General features: G+C 34.2%; 1 protein-coding gene and 1 non-coding gene across 2 annotated transcripts in view; both read left to right on the plus strand.

Moving 5' to 3' along the window:
• The window catches only part of Dora (zinc finger SWIM domain-containing dorado), a 48,696-nt gene extending 42,945 nt beyond the window's left edge, over positions 1-5,751 (plus strand). Inside the window, exons 7-23 of the mRNA XM_083052604.1 lie at positions 49-475; positions 574-822; positions 908-1,198; positions 1,288-1,905; positions 1,989-2,165; positions 2,242-2,428; positions 2,596-2,722; positions 2,800-2,956; positions 3,039-3,238; positions 3,331-3,823; positions 3,905-4,033; positions 4,107-4,317; positions 4,397-4,680; positions 4,760-4,864; positions 4,932-5,299; positions 5,383-5,532; positions 5,614-5,751. Coding sequence (XP_082908730.1) covers positions 49-475; positions 574-822; positions 908-1,198; positions 1,288-1,905; positions 1,989-2,165; positions 2,242-2,428; positions 2,596-2,722; positions 2,800-2,956; positions 3,039-3,238; positions 3,331-3,823; positions 3,905-4,033; positions 4,107-4,317; positions 4,397-4,680; positions 4,760-4,864; positions 4,932-5,299; positions 5,383-5,532; positions 5,614-5,680 — 4,240 coding nt within the window. The 3' untranslated portion in view covers positions 5,681-5,751. The remainder of the gene's footprint in view (positions 1-48; positions 476-573; positions 823-907; positions 1,199-1,287; positions 1,906-1,988; positions 2,166-2,241; positions 2,429-2,595; positions 2,723-2,799; positions 2,957-3,038; positions 3,239-3,330; positions 3,824-3,904; positions 4,034-4,106; positions 4,318-4,396; positions 4,681-4,759; positions 4,865-4,931; positions 5,300-5,382; positions 5,533-5,613) is intronic.
• Positions 5,752-16,226: 10,475 nt separating this feature from the next.
• Trnas-aga (transfer RNA serine (anticodon AGA)) lies at positions 16,227-16,308 on the plus strand. Its single transcript has one exon. It is a non-coding gene; the product is annotated as a tRNA-Ser (tRNA).
• The last annotated feature ends 2,102 nt before the right edge of the window (positions 16,309-18,410 follow it).

Raw genomic sequence — 18,410 nt, forward strand, 5'->3', positions numbered from 1 at the left:
TGCCTATATAATGACTTAACATGTGACTTGTTCCGCCGTCTCTTTCAGTGATGTTAATTATCTGAGCACTACCGCGCCGCCGGCCGCCTCCGAATGGGCGTCGTTGCTGCGACCGCTGAGGGGTCGCGAGCCGGAGGGCATGTGGAACCTTCTTTCCATTGTACGTGAAATGTTCAAGAGAAATGATCGCAACGCCATTCCTTTACTGGAGATCATCACGGAGGAATGCATGGCATGCGAGCAGATTCTCGTCTGGTGGTTCAACACCAAGGTTGCGTTACTGAACGGCACTGGATACGGTAGCAAGCATAACATGAACAGCAACGTTCACGCTTCTCAACACGCGTGTTCGTCTCTGTGCGACGAGATCGTCGTTCTCTGGCGACTGGCCGCTCTCAATCCCGGTCTCTCGCCGTCAGAGCGCGAGATGTTGCATGCTCAATTTATGGCTTGGCATTTGAAGATCATAGATAAAGTAAGTATCGCGTATTTCAAATCTTATTTGCTTCGCTCCTTTCCTTTGAGTAATCCGGACGAAGGCACAAGTTTAACGAATTAATTATGTGTTTACAGGTTGCTAAGTGCCGTGGCAGTTCTGTCTCGCATAATTCGCATAATAGAAGCAACAGTTCACAGAAGGATTCCCTGAAACATGATCTCGCAGTATTTACCGGATTCAAATCGGCGCTTGAGGCTTGCTACTTAGATTGGGATGAATACGTCTTGCCGGGAATTACATATACCGCTGAGAACAATCCTATGTATCACTGTCCCTTTACCTGTTTTCGGCACGCCGGCGATACGAGGACGGAAGTTAATCAGGTTGGCAGCCGTTTTGGCAACAAATTATTTCTATATCAATTAAGTAATTATATTAATAAAGAAATTATAAACGCGCCTATTTCAGATAAATTCCAGTTCGGCGGTATTGAATTATCAACCACCGATCTCACATCATCACGGTCGACGGCCGTTGAATGTCGGTCTTGTCGAATATGGCTACTTGGACAGACGGCGATTGAATCCGCGCGAATTCCCAATGTGTTCGAGAAGCGGCGGCGGCGACGGAAATCGCAGCAGCGTTAGCTCCGAAGGTTTCTGCGAAAATGATACCGACATTCCCGATATATCTGAGTCTCAGGTTGTTCTCAGACAAGGTTGTGCTCAATTAAATAATTGCGGCGACACTGATTCACAGGTTATTATTATTATATTATCATTTCCTATTCAAATCTGTATTATATTAATGTCTTTTTTTTCTCAAAATTATTTTACGATGTATCGTAGGAAGGGGCCGGTAGCGAGTCATCTTCCAACAGTAACGTTAGCATGAAGAACGCTCAAGGCTCGGACAAGCATCGCTCAAACGCCTCGTCCGAGACACATAGTGATAGTGATAGTAGTAATAACAAACCTGCTTGCGAGAACGGAAAGTGTAGTAGGACGAATCTCGCGGAGTGTCGTGACAAGTCGCGCGCGGCTGTGTCTAAAGGGGTTGGTGTTAAAAACGAACAAGAATTCGATCAGGAAAAGGAAGCCAATAGACCGTTCAAGGATGAGAGCTCCTCGTCCAGTAGTGACAGTGCTCCTTCTGGCGATGAGTATAACGTTTATTATTACGATCCGAAAGCTGTGACTAACAATAGCGGTCTGCCGAGTAAATATGTTAAAAGCAATATGCATGCCGCCACCACTACTCCGGATGCTAGTATAGTGCTGAATAATTTGAAGAAGACGGAAGATCCGTGGGATATTCTGTTCGCGCGGGCAGAGGGACTTTATGCTCATGGCCATACAAGAGAAGCCTGTATTATTGGAGTACGGCTGGCTGAGGAACTTTTGGCGAATCCTCCCGATCTTATGATCGAAGGACCGCCAGTGCCGGTAAAAAACAAGCGAAAAAGGGTAAGAAAATGTTTTGAAAGTAAAAGTAGATTTGTAGATTTGAAACCGTGCAACATTAAACTAACAAAACGAATATGTCACAGCAACACGTGAATCCGGCGTCTCACCAAGTAACGTGTCTCGCATCGGCCACTTTAGCAAAATGTGGATTCCTGTGTACGGTACTTGCCGAGAATCCAGAATATCACAATTTGGCGTTTCGCGTAGGCCTTTTCGGCTTGGAGATGGCCAGACCACCGGCTAACACAAAACCTTTGGAGGTAAAGCCAAACTCCAAATGACTAATTTTATTTGATTTATTATTAAGATTAATGGTCTTACTTTCGATTTAACTAGGTTAAGCTTGCTCATCAAGAAAGCGAGTTGGTAGGTTTGCTGAAGAGAATTCCCTTGGGACCGACAGAATTAGCCATGATAAAACAGAGAGCCGAACAACTGAGAGATGGTGTTATGAGATCAAGAGGCCACGCGCTCTTACCCATCATGTTAGCTAGCTTCATATATGACGCGCTTGACGTACCAAGTACGAAGTATTTTGTATTTAATACACATACATATCTTAATGAATTTTTCACAAATAAACATCTTATTTAATTATATGTTTATAATTATATATAAATAAAGAAAGATTGTATGTGCTTGTTGTATTTTATAAATAGAGAAGAAAAATAAATTGAATGTTTTTTGTAGGAGTGAAACTACCTGCAGAAATGGATTCAAATCTTGGATTTGACGCCGCTGTGGCTGTCTTGGGATTAAAGGCGAATGTGAGTGAAGCAGATCATCCACTTCTTTGCGAAGGAACTCGCAGACAGAGGTAACTTTTGCACTATTAATACATTACGTATGTATGCAAATAATAACACGTGTACAATTTTTTATCTTTTGTTTTAGAGGAGATTTGGCTATTACTTTGCTCGTGCATTACAAAGATGATCCCGTGAAATTGGCCAGAATCATGGACAAATTGTTGGATCGAGACGTTCATCAACTCATTAAATCACCCATTCTCAGTAGTTATTACACTTCGAATCCACCTACTAAAAGCGAAGTAAGAGCCTGAGATATTTCGTGTGACATTACAATTTATAAAACTAGCGCGTAATATTTAATAATGTTTTGTAAAATTTTAGATGGCACGATTTGTTCACGACGAAGAACGCTCGTCGCCACTCAACGGAACAGACAATGGCGGAAATGGTGATAACATCATCGGCACTAGCAGTAGACCTCATAGCAGTACAAGCGCGGAATTGGAGAGTGGTATCAGTGCACTAACCATACAACCGCAGATTGTTCAGCCACCTGTGCCTATTAGAACTAAAGAAACGCGGTATGTTTTTTTTGTAGAAATATATACAATATTACATATATCGTACATTACGCTATATATCTATGATGTACCTTCTGTTTTTTTTTTTACAGATATAAAAGTAAAAGGCTATATCCATCTATTCCCAATCAACCGTCGGAAGCGAGTGCGCACTTCATGTGCGAATTAGCAAAGACCGTGTTATCAAAGGCCGGTGGTACCAGCTCAACTTCTTTATTCACTCAACCATCTACCAGTCAAAATCATCATGGTCCGCACAGAGCGCTTCACATGTGCGCCTTCCAACTTGGCTTGTACGCCCTTGGACTGCATAACTGCGTCAGCCCGAATTGGCTCAGTCGTACGTATTCGAGTCATGTTTCGTGGATAACAGGCCAAGCGATGGAAATCGGTGCGCCAGCCATCTGGTTCCTCATCGATAGCTGGGAAGGACACCTAACACCACCGGAAGCTGTCAGTATAGCCGATAAGTCATCGAGAGGTAGCGATCCGAATATGGTCAGAGCGGCAGCGGAGCTTGCTTTATCTTGCTTACCGCACGCGCATGCGCTCAATCCCAATGAGATTCAAAGAGCCATATCTCAAGTATGTACAATGCGATCGAGGATATGTTATGCGTAATCAAAGATTATTTGTGTTATTGAATATTCTATTTTGCCTTTACAGTGCAAGGAACAAAGTGAGGCCATGCTGGAGAAAGCTTGTATCACAGTGGAGAATACCGCAAAAGGTGGCGGTGTTTATCCAGAGGTGCTTTTCCAAGTAGCAAAGTATTGGTTCGAGTTATATCTTCGGGTAAGTTTAAGTAAGGTAAATTAATTAATTTATTATATATAGTCTCTTTGTAATTTTTTTTTTATTCGATTAGCAAACTCCTGGTGGAGATCAACAGGACGAGATTCCTCATGATTCTCTGCAATTGGATCTCAACGGGGTATTATTAGTCGAACCAGGACCGTCCGTAGATCTATCGAGTACTCAGATGATGCCCGGACCGGCGCAAACAGTTGTCGTTACTAGCACGCAACCACCCCCTCAACCCTATACTCATCCAACAATTACAACTCTGGCGCCTTTAGGTACAACAGTAGTTCTCTTTGTTTCTTCAAAGTATCATTCTGAACACATTCTCAATAATTTTATTATATTCTGTTCTAGGAGTCGGTATGCCGTATGCCGTAGGCCCGTACAGCTTTGTACATCCTCATCATTCTATCGCGACGTTCAGCGGTCCGATGCCTTCGCATCGAGTCGCTCTACCGCCTGCACCGCACATGCAAATGTATCATCCGTTTCCGCATCATCCCGGACACCCTCAACATCCACCGCATCCGCATCATCCATCTCCGGCCGCTCCACCTCCACCTGGACCATATTACACGCCGCAACCTCCACCGACGCCAGGAACGCGTCATTTATACACGATGCAACAACCTTTGCCGGTAAACATTATTCTATTGCGTGTTCTTTTTTTAGTCTCCATGTGCAATCAGATTTGTAACTCTTATGTATTTTGTTCAGGTCCAAGCAGGAGTAGCAGGTCCTCTCCCCGGGCAGAATAGTTTGCCTGGACCTGCGCTAGTCCAAACGCAGCCCATAATATCGACTGTGAGAGCTCAACCTCAGGTAATTTCCAACATTGCAATATGATAATATAATACGACATTTAAATAAAAATATTGTTTCGCTTTAGGTTCATAGACAAAGTCAGCCGTTTAGTCAACAACAATTACGGACTCTTGTTTCTGCATACCGTGTGGGTATGCTAGCGTTGGAAACTTTGGCTCGCAGAGTGCATGATGATCGGCCTCAAGCCAAATACGCGCGTAATCCGCCCTACGGAGAGGATGTTAAGTTTTTACTCAGAGTTGCTAAACGACTTGGTACGCAATACATGCATCAACTCTGCATTTGTGCTGTAAACAGCATTGTTAGTCCTTTTGTTCTTCATCATGTCGCTCTGGAAGCGGCCCAATATCTCGCTAGAAACAATCCGGCACTTATCGTACAGCATCTGAGATCTGCCTTGTTGGCACCTCTAGTGCACAAATGTCAACAGATGTTAGTACCGATATTTGTTATATATCAATGAGGAAATTAAAAGACCATAGTTTTAAGAGTTAATTTACACATCTCAATTTCAGGTATATTCAGTGTATGCATCAAAAGCTGTATCATTTAACAGCTGGTGATTACGAAGAGTTCGCAAGTATCGTTTGCGCAGCAAGAGCTGCTTTCCAAATTAATCCCGAAGGAAATACTCAGTTCAAGGAGTGGCTACAATCGATCAAAAGGTGAGTAGTTCAAACGCAAATACATATTTCACAGGAAATAAATACGAATGTGAGAAGATGTGCTAACGACGATCTTTTCAGATCTCAATCGTGTAATAAGGATCTATGGGCGCAGATCAATGCAGCGTTACAACAGACTGGCAAATGACACAGAGCGGAGCCAGGCGTGACGTGGCTCACTTCCCTTCCTCACCATCCTCAACCTCCGCCACCACCACCACCACCACCACCGACAACGACAACGACAACTCTCGTTCTACAGCATCAACATCCCTGTCACCCCCATCCACAGAGCGTCGTATGCGTTCACGGGCTGGCTGCAGTCAACAAGCTCGCTTGGGATAAGATCTCCATACCGTGTATCATTGAGGAACCAACCACTCATCAGCTACCGCCACCTCATCAACATCAGATGATCGCCGGTTTACCGGGACCATCCGCGTGGCAAGAACCAGCTGATGGTCGTGGTTCTTAGAGGATCAATACCAGAGACGAGCGAGATTTATCTTAAGTTTAATTAATGTATTTAGAAACGCATAAGTACTCTAGAGTTGATGAAGATCAAGATGTTGATGAGAACGAATATGAGTTAGATTAATTTAAATAAAATAACATATTATATAAAGTCTTTATAACAAAAAAATCAAATATATTTATATAAAGTTTTATTAGTTATTTTTTATATTGATTTAATAGGTATTAAAATTGTGTTTTTAAACACATAATATCACGATAATAAAATGAGATAAAAACAATTTTCTATTTAATACATTTGGCTTCAAATAATATATTAAATATATAAAACTGAAAAAGTTAATGTGACAATATATACTACATTTGCTAAAAGATAAAAAAAAGAAAAAAGAAGAATTATAAAAAGAAATATAAAATTCGAAGTAGATAGATTATAATTTATTTATTTATTCTAAGTAAGTAACTCTTAATTTAAAATTTAAAGAAATATTTTACTTATATATCCTATAACTTACTCGCGCCTTTGATATGATTTAAAGTCAGAACATAAAATTGGATTCATTAATATATACATACCACTTTACGCAGAAGATACTTCCATGTGGTTAAATTCACTTAATTCATCTTTTCTATACAAATTTCACTATGAGAACAGCATATATGTAAAACTTATTGTTAGCATACATGCTTATACTAAACTTTTTCACTTACTCATATTTAAATGTGAAATAATGAACAAGATATTGTATTGTACAAGATGTATGAATTAGGTTAATTTAGTAGAATAGGAGCAAAACATTTCTTTAGATTAAGTTATGTTGCTTATGAATAATTAAATAAACTGTAGTAAATCTACTTGGAGTTTTTTATATGATTTTTTTGAGAGATGCAGTATGTGATTCTCACATTAATTTTTTTTAAACTCAGATATTTGAAGAAATTATAGCCAAATTTATATTAGAAAAAAATATTTTATTTTATTTTGTTTCTCTTTATTATCATATTTTACTGTTTATCATTTTGAGATATACATAAAACCAAAATGGGTATATAGAATGATGATTACGGAAACCTTTCGACTTTAATATGATTTAATATTAAAAAATAAAGATGACTCTACACAAGTATCTTTTGCATAAAGTTATGTATTTTATATTAAATGATTTGATACATATTAAATCAATATAATAGATATAATAATTTTATATAACATACCTGATTTTTTTGTTACAAAAACTTTATAATATGATATATTATGTGCTGTGCTAATTAACATTTGTATAAATTATATAACATTCTGCAGTAATATAATATCTATGAAATTACAAATATCATAACGCTGCAATTGTTGCAGGAATAGTGCGGTATTACACATTATTGCTCGAATAATAAGATCCACATAAAGATGTAATGAAGCATTGAATGCGTTTATTTCGAAGCAAAAAGTAATTGCATAAAATAATATATATGAAATTGTATATTAATATATATATTTAATAAATGTATATTTATACATATAATTATATATGTTGGAAATATATAATTATATATACATAATATATACAATTAAATTAAAATATATATTGATATATAATAAATATATATTAAAAATTGCACTCTTTCTTGTTCTAATTTTAGCCGCGATTAAAATGTTCTACCTAATTGGGATTAAAATTATTAAGTTGCCTGAAGGAATGATTATACATTCTACATATATTCGATGATTCCATTGCATATAATTTTTTTTCTTTTCCCTTTTATGGTTTTTTTATTTCTCTCTTTTTTTCTTCTTTTAAACAAATTATAATCATATTAGGCATAGAATAAAATTTTTATTAATGATTCTTTTATCTGATATGAGTTAGCTTGTTCATCTATTATGATTGGGATATCAGGTTTGAAAAATTCACGATATAAGTTAAAAGGCTACAAGTATTTTGTTATTTCTATATTTTGATACATAAAAAGATGTATATAGAATGATAATTTTGCTATTTCTTTCATTACATATGATGAAACAATAGTGCTGACTTCTAATGACATCTTTTGCATAAAGTAAAACATATAAATTAACATATTTTATTTTTACATTTTGATATACGAAAACATGTACATGAAATGATGACTTAACCTGACTAACCTTTCTCTGATACAATATGACAGAGCATTTAAGCTGATCTACGACATCTATCTTTTGCATAAAGTGATACATGTATTAACATATTTTAGTTCTACATTTTAATATACGAAAACATGTATGTACGTGAAATGATGACTTCGTTCTTGTGTTGATTTATTATGATGAAACAATTAAACTGATCTACGAAAGTATATACATAAAGTAATACATACTTTATAATATAATTCATGATAGATAAAAGAAGCTAATTTATGTCTGCAAGTGAGTCATCTAACATGCAAAATCATTTTAGGGGGTGCAACAATTTCACAATTAAATAGAAACTTTCAATGCAATTATAAAAAATAGAGTAAGAGAGATATTATTGTTGGATTGATTTAGTTTGTATATGCTTTCAAAGCATATATAAAGTTATATGAATTTTAAAAAATTAATACTGTATTTCATATAATTATAATTTTTTTTGCAAAATAGAGAAAAAACAAAAAAGGAAGGAAAAAATGAAAAGCAGAAAGATAAAAGGGAATAAAAGAAGAAATATTATATAAATATCCAAGTAGAACAGAAAGTCAAATTGACATTATTTTGACTTTTCTATTCAACTTGGGTAAAGAATTAATAAATTAATAAATAAAAAATGAAAAACTATATATATATATATATATATATATATATATATATAATTTATTAAATTTATATAATATAACATAATTTTTTAAATATAATTCGAAAAAAGTATTATATTGCTAAGTTTTTTTACCGACAAAAACATATAAGATTTATAAATTAAATAAAATTAGATTGGATATATGAATAAGTTTAATGCTGTCGCAAATAAAAATTCGTATGCGAACTCTGTTGGATGCATTAGTGCGTATTAATGTACATCGAAATGTATTATGACTCAGACACAATTTATGTAAAGACATTATCGTACATAAAACTGATTGTACCAGAGATGGCCAAATCATATTTACTTAAATTTTTTTATTGTATCGCTTCATATGAACGATTAAAGAATAAGCAGGATAAGACTCGGAACCGAATCATCTGTCGCTGCTTGTCGTTCATTATTAATTGGCTTGATATATACTCATTTTTATGCATTATCTTTTTGCATTTAGGCAAATTAATTAAATATAACAAAGCTTTAGAGCGAACTAGTGCATTCTCAAGTGGATTTACATCATTATTTTAAGTTTTACATATATATAATTTACTTTGTGACTCCGCACGATCAATCATAAATCATGGACAATGCTAAACGTGTGCATGTGTTCTATAATTAAGTGATAACCGAGATATATTGATCATCGAGGATTCTATACATATGTCTTTATGTAAATTTATATACATTTAAGTATATGATCTAGTTGTCGTACATTTCCATGTATATGAATTAATACGTTTTATAAAATTCGTATAAAAGTTTATATGCTACAGCAAATAAATTTATTCATATATTAAATCTAATTTTACTTACTCGTGCGAGTTACAAAGTAAATATATGTATATATAAAATTTAAAAATTTAGTGTGAATTCATTTAGACGCATTAATACGGACTCTAAAGCTTGTTACGTTCATGTGCTTAAATGCAAAAACATAAAAAAGATATATTAAGCTATAATAATATTGGACTACAAATTTTTTTCATGAAATGAGAATATACGATGTATTATATATTAATGGTCAAAAATCAAAATTCATGTTGGACGCATAAAATATCATCGAATCATACCGCGAAGCCTATTTTCTTAGTTAATTTCACGTTTCTGGCTGCGCCATTAGATAGGAAATTTTATTTTTTTTATCGATAGATAGAATTAATTCTTCTCTCGTTTTATTTTTGTAAACAAATGACAGTAAAGTAAAAGTTGATAAAGCCTTCTTTCCTATTTTTCCTTTTTTATTCTATTATGCTAATATATATATATACTTCGCTTTCTATTGTATCGTAGATTTACATTATTCTATATCTGATCGTAAATGTTCTGGTTTGTCATTATTGACAATCCGAAAAATGATCTCTGTAATTTTTAAATTAAAATAATTTGAAATATAAATAAAGCACAAAAAACTTACAGCCGACATATATACACACATATATATCACTTTCAGATTTGAGCCATCTATCCATACAACCATCCTCATCTACAAAGTACTAATTCAGATTTGTTTTTTTTTTTTTTTCCTTTTAGCATGTCTTACATTTTTTATTTATTTATTTTTTTTTTAAAGGAAAGTACGGATGTTATGCTAATTTTGTTATCTTTATTAAAGCTAGGTAATATACATATGGTGGCTCAATGATAATTGTAAATTCATCGGTATATATATCGTACGTTCATTATAAATTATCCTTAAAACACTCGTTAAGCTATTATAGGAAAAATAAAAGAAGAATTTTTCATTGTGCTTACATTAAATCTGCGTGATAGCCTAAGTAAATTATAAAGATGAAATGATCTAAATACCGCGACATAAACGATAAGGAGAAAGATTTATTTTCACTATGTAATTAAAAGCTATAGTGACACGCCGCGCGAAGTGTATTACGTATAAAGATAAATAATTGTTATTGTTTCTAGTATGTGAACTCTCTAAACAGTGCCTCGTCAAAATCTATGTGAAGCCCTTTCCGCAAGTCGAGAGATGTTCTGCATAAGATCTAGTGTCTATATAATTCGTCTCTACGATATTGTTTACTGTCTGTTATTCTGTATTCTTCGTCGATGCTGCATGTAGCACTGTATCATTCGAGATAGAAAACAAAAGAATCTAACAGAAGTTTAATTCTAGAAGTAACATTGATGTGAGTAATTATCGAATGATCTTACGATTAGTATAAATCCGTGGTTAAGGTATAAATTAGTATAAATTTATAATCGCTCTTCTCTATCACAGTAAGATAGATTTAATTTAATGAAACACTCATATATTCCAAGCTTAAATAAGCGGCTAATCTAACTTTAACTAATCTGACTTTATTTAATCTAACATCAGTTTAGAATAATTAATTCGAAAAAAGGCAATTTATTTTCATTTCAACATGATATAACACACATCGATGATGCAGCTTTTGTATTTTTTCGTATTTTTCGTAATGTCATTTGAGATAACGTTAAGCGAGATTTAGTGTGACTAGATATAACAGAGATACGTCGTTATGTAGGCTCAACGCGTACGCGAAAAACAAATCTTTTAAATGGCACTGCCACTAATTAACGATATCTTGACAGCGATTGCAATTAGCAATACTAAGCGTTAATGACATTGCGTTGCGACGTTGAGACTGCAGACGACAGACAGATGTATCTTTGCGTTCACAAAGTCGAGGATACGCGCTTCAGCACTTTTTAAAGCAGGATATAATTATAATCCTTCCCCATTTCTCTTTTTTAATTTTTCTTTAAAAAAAAAAAATCACGCTTTAAAAGATTGACGCTAGTTGTCCATAGAATATTGGTAGAATAAAAGTTAACTTACTAATGATTTGTGTGATTTTTGAAAATATGTTTTCATTTTTATTTATGAAATATTTTTTGATGGAATATTTCATAAATAAAAACGAAAACATGTTTTCAAACGCTATCAGTTTCACTCGTTATTAAGCTGCTATCGATTCGATTAATCGATAGATAACAAATAGAAGAAGATTGTCGATGCCAATTTTGATGCAAAACGGCGATTAAGCTTCAATCTCGATTAGTGAAAGATAAACTCATCAATTTTAGCTATCAATGATGATAGTTTATTGGATACTGTCGATATTATTTTTATAAATGCGTCACATCTTAATTGTGATTTTTTAATTCGTTACGCAGACAGTCGACAATGTTGTACAAATACTTCGCGTCGTGATCAATAAGCGGGGATTTTACTTGGATAAAGAAAACGCATATGTTTTGTTCTCTCGTAGATTTCTTACGTATTAAACAATAAACAAATCTCTAATAAATGATCCACGAAGGAACGAGAGAAAACGCGTCATTGTAGTATTTGCTCTAGATATGACATTTGCGTGTTGCACGTATAATCGATAATGATATCGTAGTCGTAGACTAGTCTCATTAGCCTACTTATGATTAGACAATTCTTAGCAGTAGAAATTACAGTCCACATTATCTCATGGAGAGAGGACACATATAGGATGAGGGAAATGTCGTTCTTCAGCGCGATGGTTATATATATACTAGATATATTTATATAGATACGAATATATATATATATATATATATATATATATATATATATGTAGGCTGCTAGAATCTATTGTTTACGTATCGCAAGCAAAGACGATATTGTACCAGTGTACTTTATTTCGACACATAAGTCCCATGCATATATAATAAAATGAGAAATAGATAGAAGAATAGTAACAATTTCTCTTTTTTGAGCTAAATGTATACGTAATACAATATAGATAAAGAGAGAGAGAGAGAGATTGTATTTCTCATCTAAATTTTTTTTTTATGTCTGTGATGTCAACTGACATTCAAGCAATTTCACTTCAATGTATGACAGGCGCTTATAAAATATTAATTCGTGTAATTGCTTGCACAAGAAAAAAATTGCGCAAACACAAATGGAATAAACTTTGGTGTAAAACACTCATGTTTCTACTGAAAGAAGGAAAAAGGGAGATATATAATCGCTAATAATTCTATGCGATTATTGTGAATTAATTATTTAGACGAATTTTCGAATAAAAGGAGTAGTTTGAATATCAATATCATTATTATGTTAAATTAAAAATATCTAAACTAATTATTTAGAAAATAGAAGGAGGCTCGTAAATAAAAACGCGAGTTTCTCAAATAAAGAGTTTCGATAGTAATTTAATTTCGAGACGTAACATTTTTTTTATGTGTAATATTTTAATTTTGTCACTTTATTTTTATTGTATATTGAGATATGTCGCGGGTGTTATTATAAAGAAATATATTCTTGAGAAGTCTTTGATGACGAGCATTTTGCTAAATAAACTTTTCTAATTGTTGCGCCATTGTAATAAGAAAAGCAACTTACAAATGCATGATGATTTTTTCTATTGTATGCATCGATAGAAATATATGCAGCATACACATAATAATTGATTTTTAATAGTACTTAAATTGCAGCGGTTTTTGGCAACTATTCTTTTCTCTAATATTTTTCTTATCAGTTCTATCATCATTTTGTCCAATTACTTGCTCAATTTTTCTTCATCAATTTAATAGACGTGCCGATAAATAACGTATCTTTGGAATCAATATATATTGACGTACTTTTATGTAGCTTAGATAATATGACAAGAAAATGCGAAACGATATGTGTGATATTAAAAAGAGGATATTTGACATGAAATATGAATTATCGATATTCTATCTGATATTGGGGTACGGATTGCAAATGAACGAAAAGTGTGTATCTTTTTTTTTTTAATGACATTAGTAGCGAAACTAGATATGTGGACATTTCTAATGATATAAATGATATAATTAAGGATAATTGAATGCAAGTGTGCTAAGACATATTGCAGTGTGTATGAATAACATCTGTTTAGTAAATTGATATGTATCCTTTTATATTTCTACACTATTACAAAAATATTCACTACACGTTCCAATAGTGACACATAAAGTATGATATAATACTATTTTCCATAACTTTGTAAAGCGTAATAATTTCTACTTTTATTATTAATAATTTATTTATTTAAGTTGCGCACAATCTTCTCTCTTGAGAGAATCTAGAAATAATTTTCAGCGTTAAAACACATGTAACAATCGCAAACAAGCGCAATTCACATTTGTCGCTTGAAACAATGATTTTTAATTTTTATTCCCCACACACACAGTTGATTCTCGAATTGGCTGTACTATTTTTATCTGCATCTTTATTACGTAACACAAAGACATATTTGTCGTTCGAAGATATTTCTATATTGTAAATAGAAACATACGGACCGTGTTGCCGCTCGATCGCGATTACGAGGGACACGACATTTCTCTCTAAGCGATATAGAAGATAACGAAGATTGAGCGAAATCGCGAAATTTGATTGCGCCAAGTATATTTTTCGAGGATGACGAGTTTTCAGAGATTTAACGAAATTCCCCCTGTTCGAAAAGTCGAGTCCTTGTCGTGGTACGATCCTGCGACATCGTAGTATGATCGATTACTTATAAAGGTACGCGATTTCTCAGATATATCAAAAGAACAGAGCAGTTTTGCGGAGCACAAATGATTTTACATAAAATGTATTATTAAATCCGTATATTAAATAATACGTATATTAAAAATACGTATTATTTATTAAAGCTTTGATACCAGTCGAAGAAATATCGATTAGCCAATTTACTAATGCGCAACCAATTCGGCTAAAGATCGAGTCTCGAAATTTTCAAAGAAAAGCGATTTCTTTGCTCTCCGCATCGCTGCACTGATCTATAATATAAATACACATGTACACGTTAATTGTGTAAAAATTGATCACGTCGTTGATTGACAATTAGAATTAAATTTTGCGATTATTTTTTGTATCTCGAAGAAACTTCCTCGAGATTTTCAATCTGAAATCTCTTATTCATTTTAACAGGAAAAATGTTGACGAAAAAATTATTTTAAAAAATATTAATTTTATGCATATACACATACATCAAGGCTCCTAACTTTATTACAGATTTAGACACCGATAGATTAGAATTTTGAACTTGTTCCGATTATATGTGTGATGTAGGATAGGTCTAACATTCTCCTTTTCTCATCCCCCGATGATAATAAATATCCGATTGCGAGAAGAAAAAGGAATCATTTTTCTATTTCTCGGCAAGTTTCGGATTTTTATCTATAATCCGCTATTGACATTAATTTAAGATTGTTAAACGATGATGTACGCACGTATAAGTTGTTAGGCCTATCTTGCTCTCGATCAACGACACTGTTATTTGACATATATACATTCGTCATGACTATCGTATAATATATCAGGTTTCTTCAGGTCATTGAATATAGCGTAGAATTTTTCATCTTCTAAGTGTTAAATGACGAGAAAAATATTTTATAAGTATGCATATATAATATAAATATATATCTATAGATACGTATATATTATATCACATAAGGGCACATTATATATACGCGTGTGTGTGTGTAATATATACTATAAATATATATCCAAATGTACAATTTCACATCGTCGTGGATATATTGTTATAGATTAATTGCGTAAAGAGAGGTAGCCTCCTTCGTCGTGCTCTCTACATAATTGGAAAAAAAATGGGGCTATTCTCGCTTATTCCTCTACGGAACACGCGCATAAGAGTATATATATAAATATATATATAAATATATATAAATCTGTCATTATATTCCCGCTAAGATACTTACTATTATGGCTATTATACGGCATGATAATCGTGAATGTTGTGGAGTGGATCTATTTATGAATCCGTCGATCGTTAATGTAATCAAACGTGTTCTGTGCGTGACTTTTAATAGAACACTTTAAAATTGATTTTTGCATTTCTTCTTCCTCTTCTTCTGATTCGTCTTCTTCTGGCTCTCAACATTATTTAGAAAATACAATAGAAAATATCATCTTTTGAATATGTTGCAAGTATAATTATTGAGAAAATAATCAAGAATTATTTACTTCTTTATATAATAATTTTGTACAAGTTTTATTTAATTCTTGATTTCAAGACAAAATTATTATAAGCTTTAAGCTTTAATTATATATATATTTTTTAATATTGTGAACCAAATATAAGTTTTGTTCATAAAAATTATATAATTAAGACAAGTCATGTATGCATGTATTTTTGATGTTTATTTAATTTTTTATTTCAAGATAAAATTATTGTAAGCTTTATTGATATTTTTTTTTAAATATCGTGAACGAAATATAAATTTTGTTCGTAAAAATTATATAATTAAGACAAGTCATGTATGCATGTATTCTCAATGTTTACACAAGATACGAGTCAGGAAATGAGCATATTATTTATAAAAATAAAAAAGATATAAATTAGCTTATTAAAAAATATGTCTATGGCTTACCATGAAACGATGAAGGTGCCAAGGAATTATCAACTAGCAGTCGTGGCCGAGTGGTTAAGGCGTCTGACTAGAAATCAGATTCCCTCTGGGAGCGTAGGTTCGAGTCCTACCGACTGCGAAGGTGTGTTCGCCTTTCTTTTTTTTGCTCTTGTCAATATGTGCAAACAACAATTGTCGATAATGTAAATAATCACGCTTCATATATTTTATTTTTGTATTACAATAACTTATACTATGTATGTAATGCGACGATACAATTTGTTTCGTAATAATGATATCTGGTATCAACGCATAACATTAAAAAATGTTTGCGTTACGAAAGATTAATCGTTGCGTCAGTATGTCTTGTTTATCGTATATCGTCGTGTTTTATCTACTTTTTTTTTAATCGAAATAATTCGTATTCAAATCGATTAATCGATGGAGATGCGGGATTCTCAATGATACGAACGAAACGGTTGATCAATCATTAAACAGGCGGAAAATGATAATGAATTATAAAGGAGAACAGTACATATAAATCTATAAATCGAGGGGAAAGAGAACGATTTCGTATAAATTTTGCCCCAATGTGTTTGCAATTATAGATAAAATCGGAATATATTATTCACCATAGTATCAATGTTACAGGAAGCCAATTGAATGATAATAGATTGCATAATAATCTCTCGGAGTACACGTGTCCTTTGAAGTGACAACGTGTTCTATCCTTCGTTCTGACGTGAAACATGAAGATTGCGAGAGCTATTTTATATTTTTTCGCCGCAAATAATGTCGTTAGCTTCAAGGTTTATCAAGAAAACTATGTTAATCGATCGATCGAAAAGTTCTTAAGATCGATCGTCAATCAAGACGTAATCATCAGATTTCAGAAAGGCGATATTTATTCAGAACGTACGCTCGACCTCGTCGTCCAGAGTATCATCACCACCTGGCCGTCGCAAATTTTTGTCTTCGGATCTAAAATTGAGCCGTGGAACCTGGCTTCTTCCCGCACTCTATTAATTTATATTTATCCATGGAACGACGATGTCACTTATGCAGAATTGAACGCCACGATGGAGGACGTATACTCGATATCCTATCCGAGGGATATGCCAAAACTCTTGCTTATAATAAATTCGAACGAACGCATGTTGGACGCGCAACGACAATTAGAGTACTTGTGGGAATTGAAATTCCTCGACGTGATCATCTTGGAAGTGTCCTTTCGCTCCAAGTATTCGGAGCCGGTCTTCGTGGCTGTGCATCGTTACAACGGATTCAGGAAAATTTATACGAGACTGACCACGTATGACGATAGTATCGATTGGTACCCGAAGTTCCGGAATATTTACGGTAATACATTCAAAGTAAAATTCGATGAGATATGGACTCCTTACGGTAGCTTAGAACCAGGTAGCAATACGGTCGGCGGTCTGGCTAAAGCGTTCTCAGACGCATTGTCTATCAACTTAAATGGTACAGTGGTGCACACAAATAATCTGAACGAAAGCAACATGATATACAAAGCCGAAGGACTCATGTACACGGATAAATCTGACACGGATCACGATCACAGCGTTGCTGTGGGTGACGAAAGATATTGCCTGTTAATCCCGATTCTGCCGGCAGAAGTTTTTTTCGACTTTTGGCCGATTATCATCACGATCCTAATCGGCATCTTTTTGGCGGGAATCGTGTGGTGTATTTCGATGATTCTAAGAGTCAGCGAACGAGCTCGCGATCCCTTGAACACCATCAGCCTAATCCTCGGTTTCTCGCCGTTTTACGCGCCTCAAACCTTCATGGAAAAGATGCTGTTCGTAGCTACCGTAATGACAGTAGCGGAATACACGACTATGTTTCAAGAAGAGCTGTTCAAATTCGTAATAGAATTCTCGGCCGAGATTAGCGTGTCCAGTTTCGAGGATTTGTTCGCCACAGGTCTCGGGGTGGTGGTCCCGCAGAAGATGTACGACGAACTCGCGGCGAGCGAGAATGTAGCTCCGGAATTAATAAGAAGATTCACGTTCGTCGACGAGAAGGAAACGATCTCCTTCAACACTTCCAGGGCGTATTTCACAACGAAAATGGACGCCAAACTGTTTGAGGCCAAGCTTTTGGGCCCTAAGAAGGAACGGCTCTTCAAAATCTCCGATCTGTGCATCGTGTCGCACTATCGCGTGCATACGCTCCCGTTGAAGTCGGCCTTCAAGAATGAAATTAATTTCGCGCTAC

The sequence above is a fragment of the Prenolepis imparis genome, unplaced genomic scaffold, assembly GCF_030444845.1.
Source record: "Prenolepis imparis isolate NDT839.2.m4 unplaced genomic scaffold, iyPreImpa1.0 SCAF_13, whole genome shotgun sequence".
Taxonomy (NCBI): domain Eukaryota; kingdom Metazoa; phylum Arthropoda; class Insecta; order Hymenoptera; family Formicidae; genus Prenolepis; species Prenolepis imparis.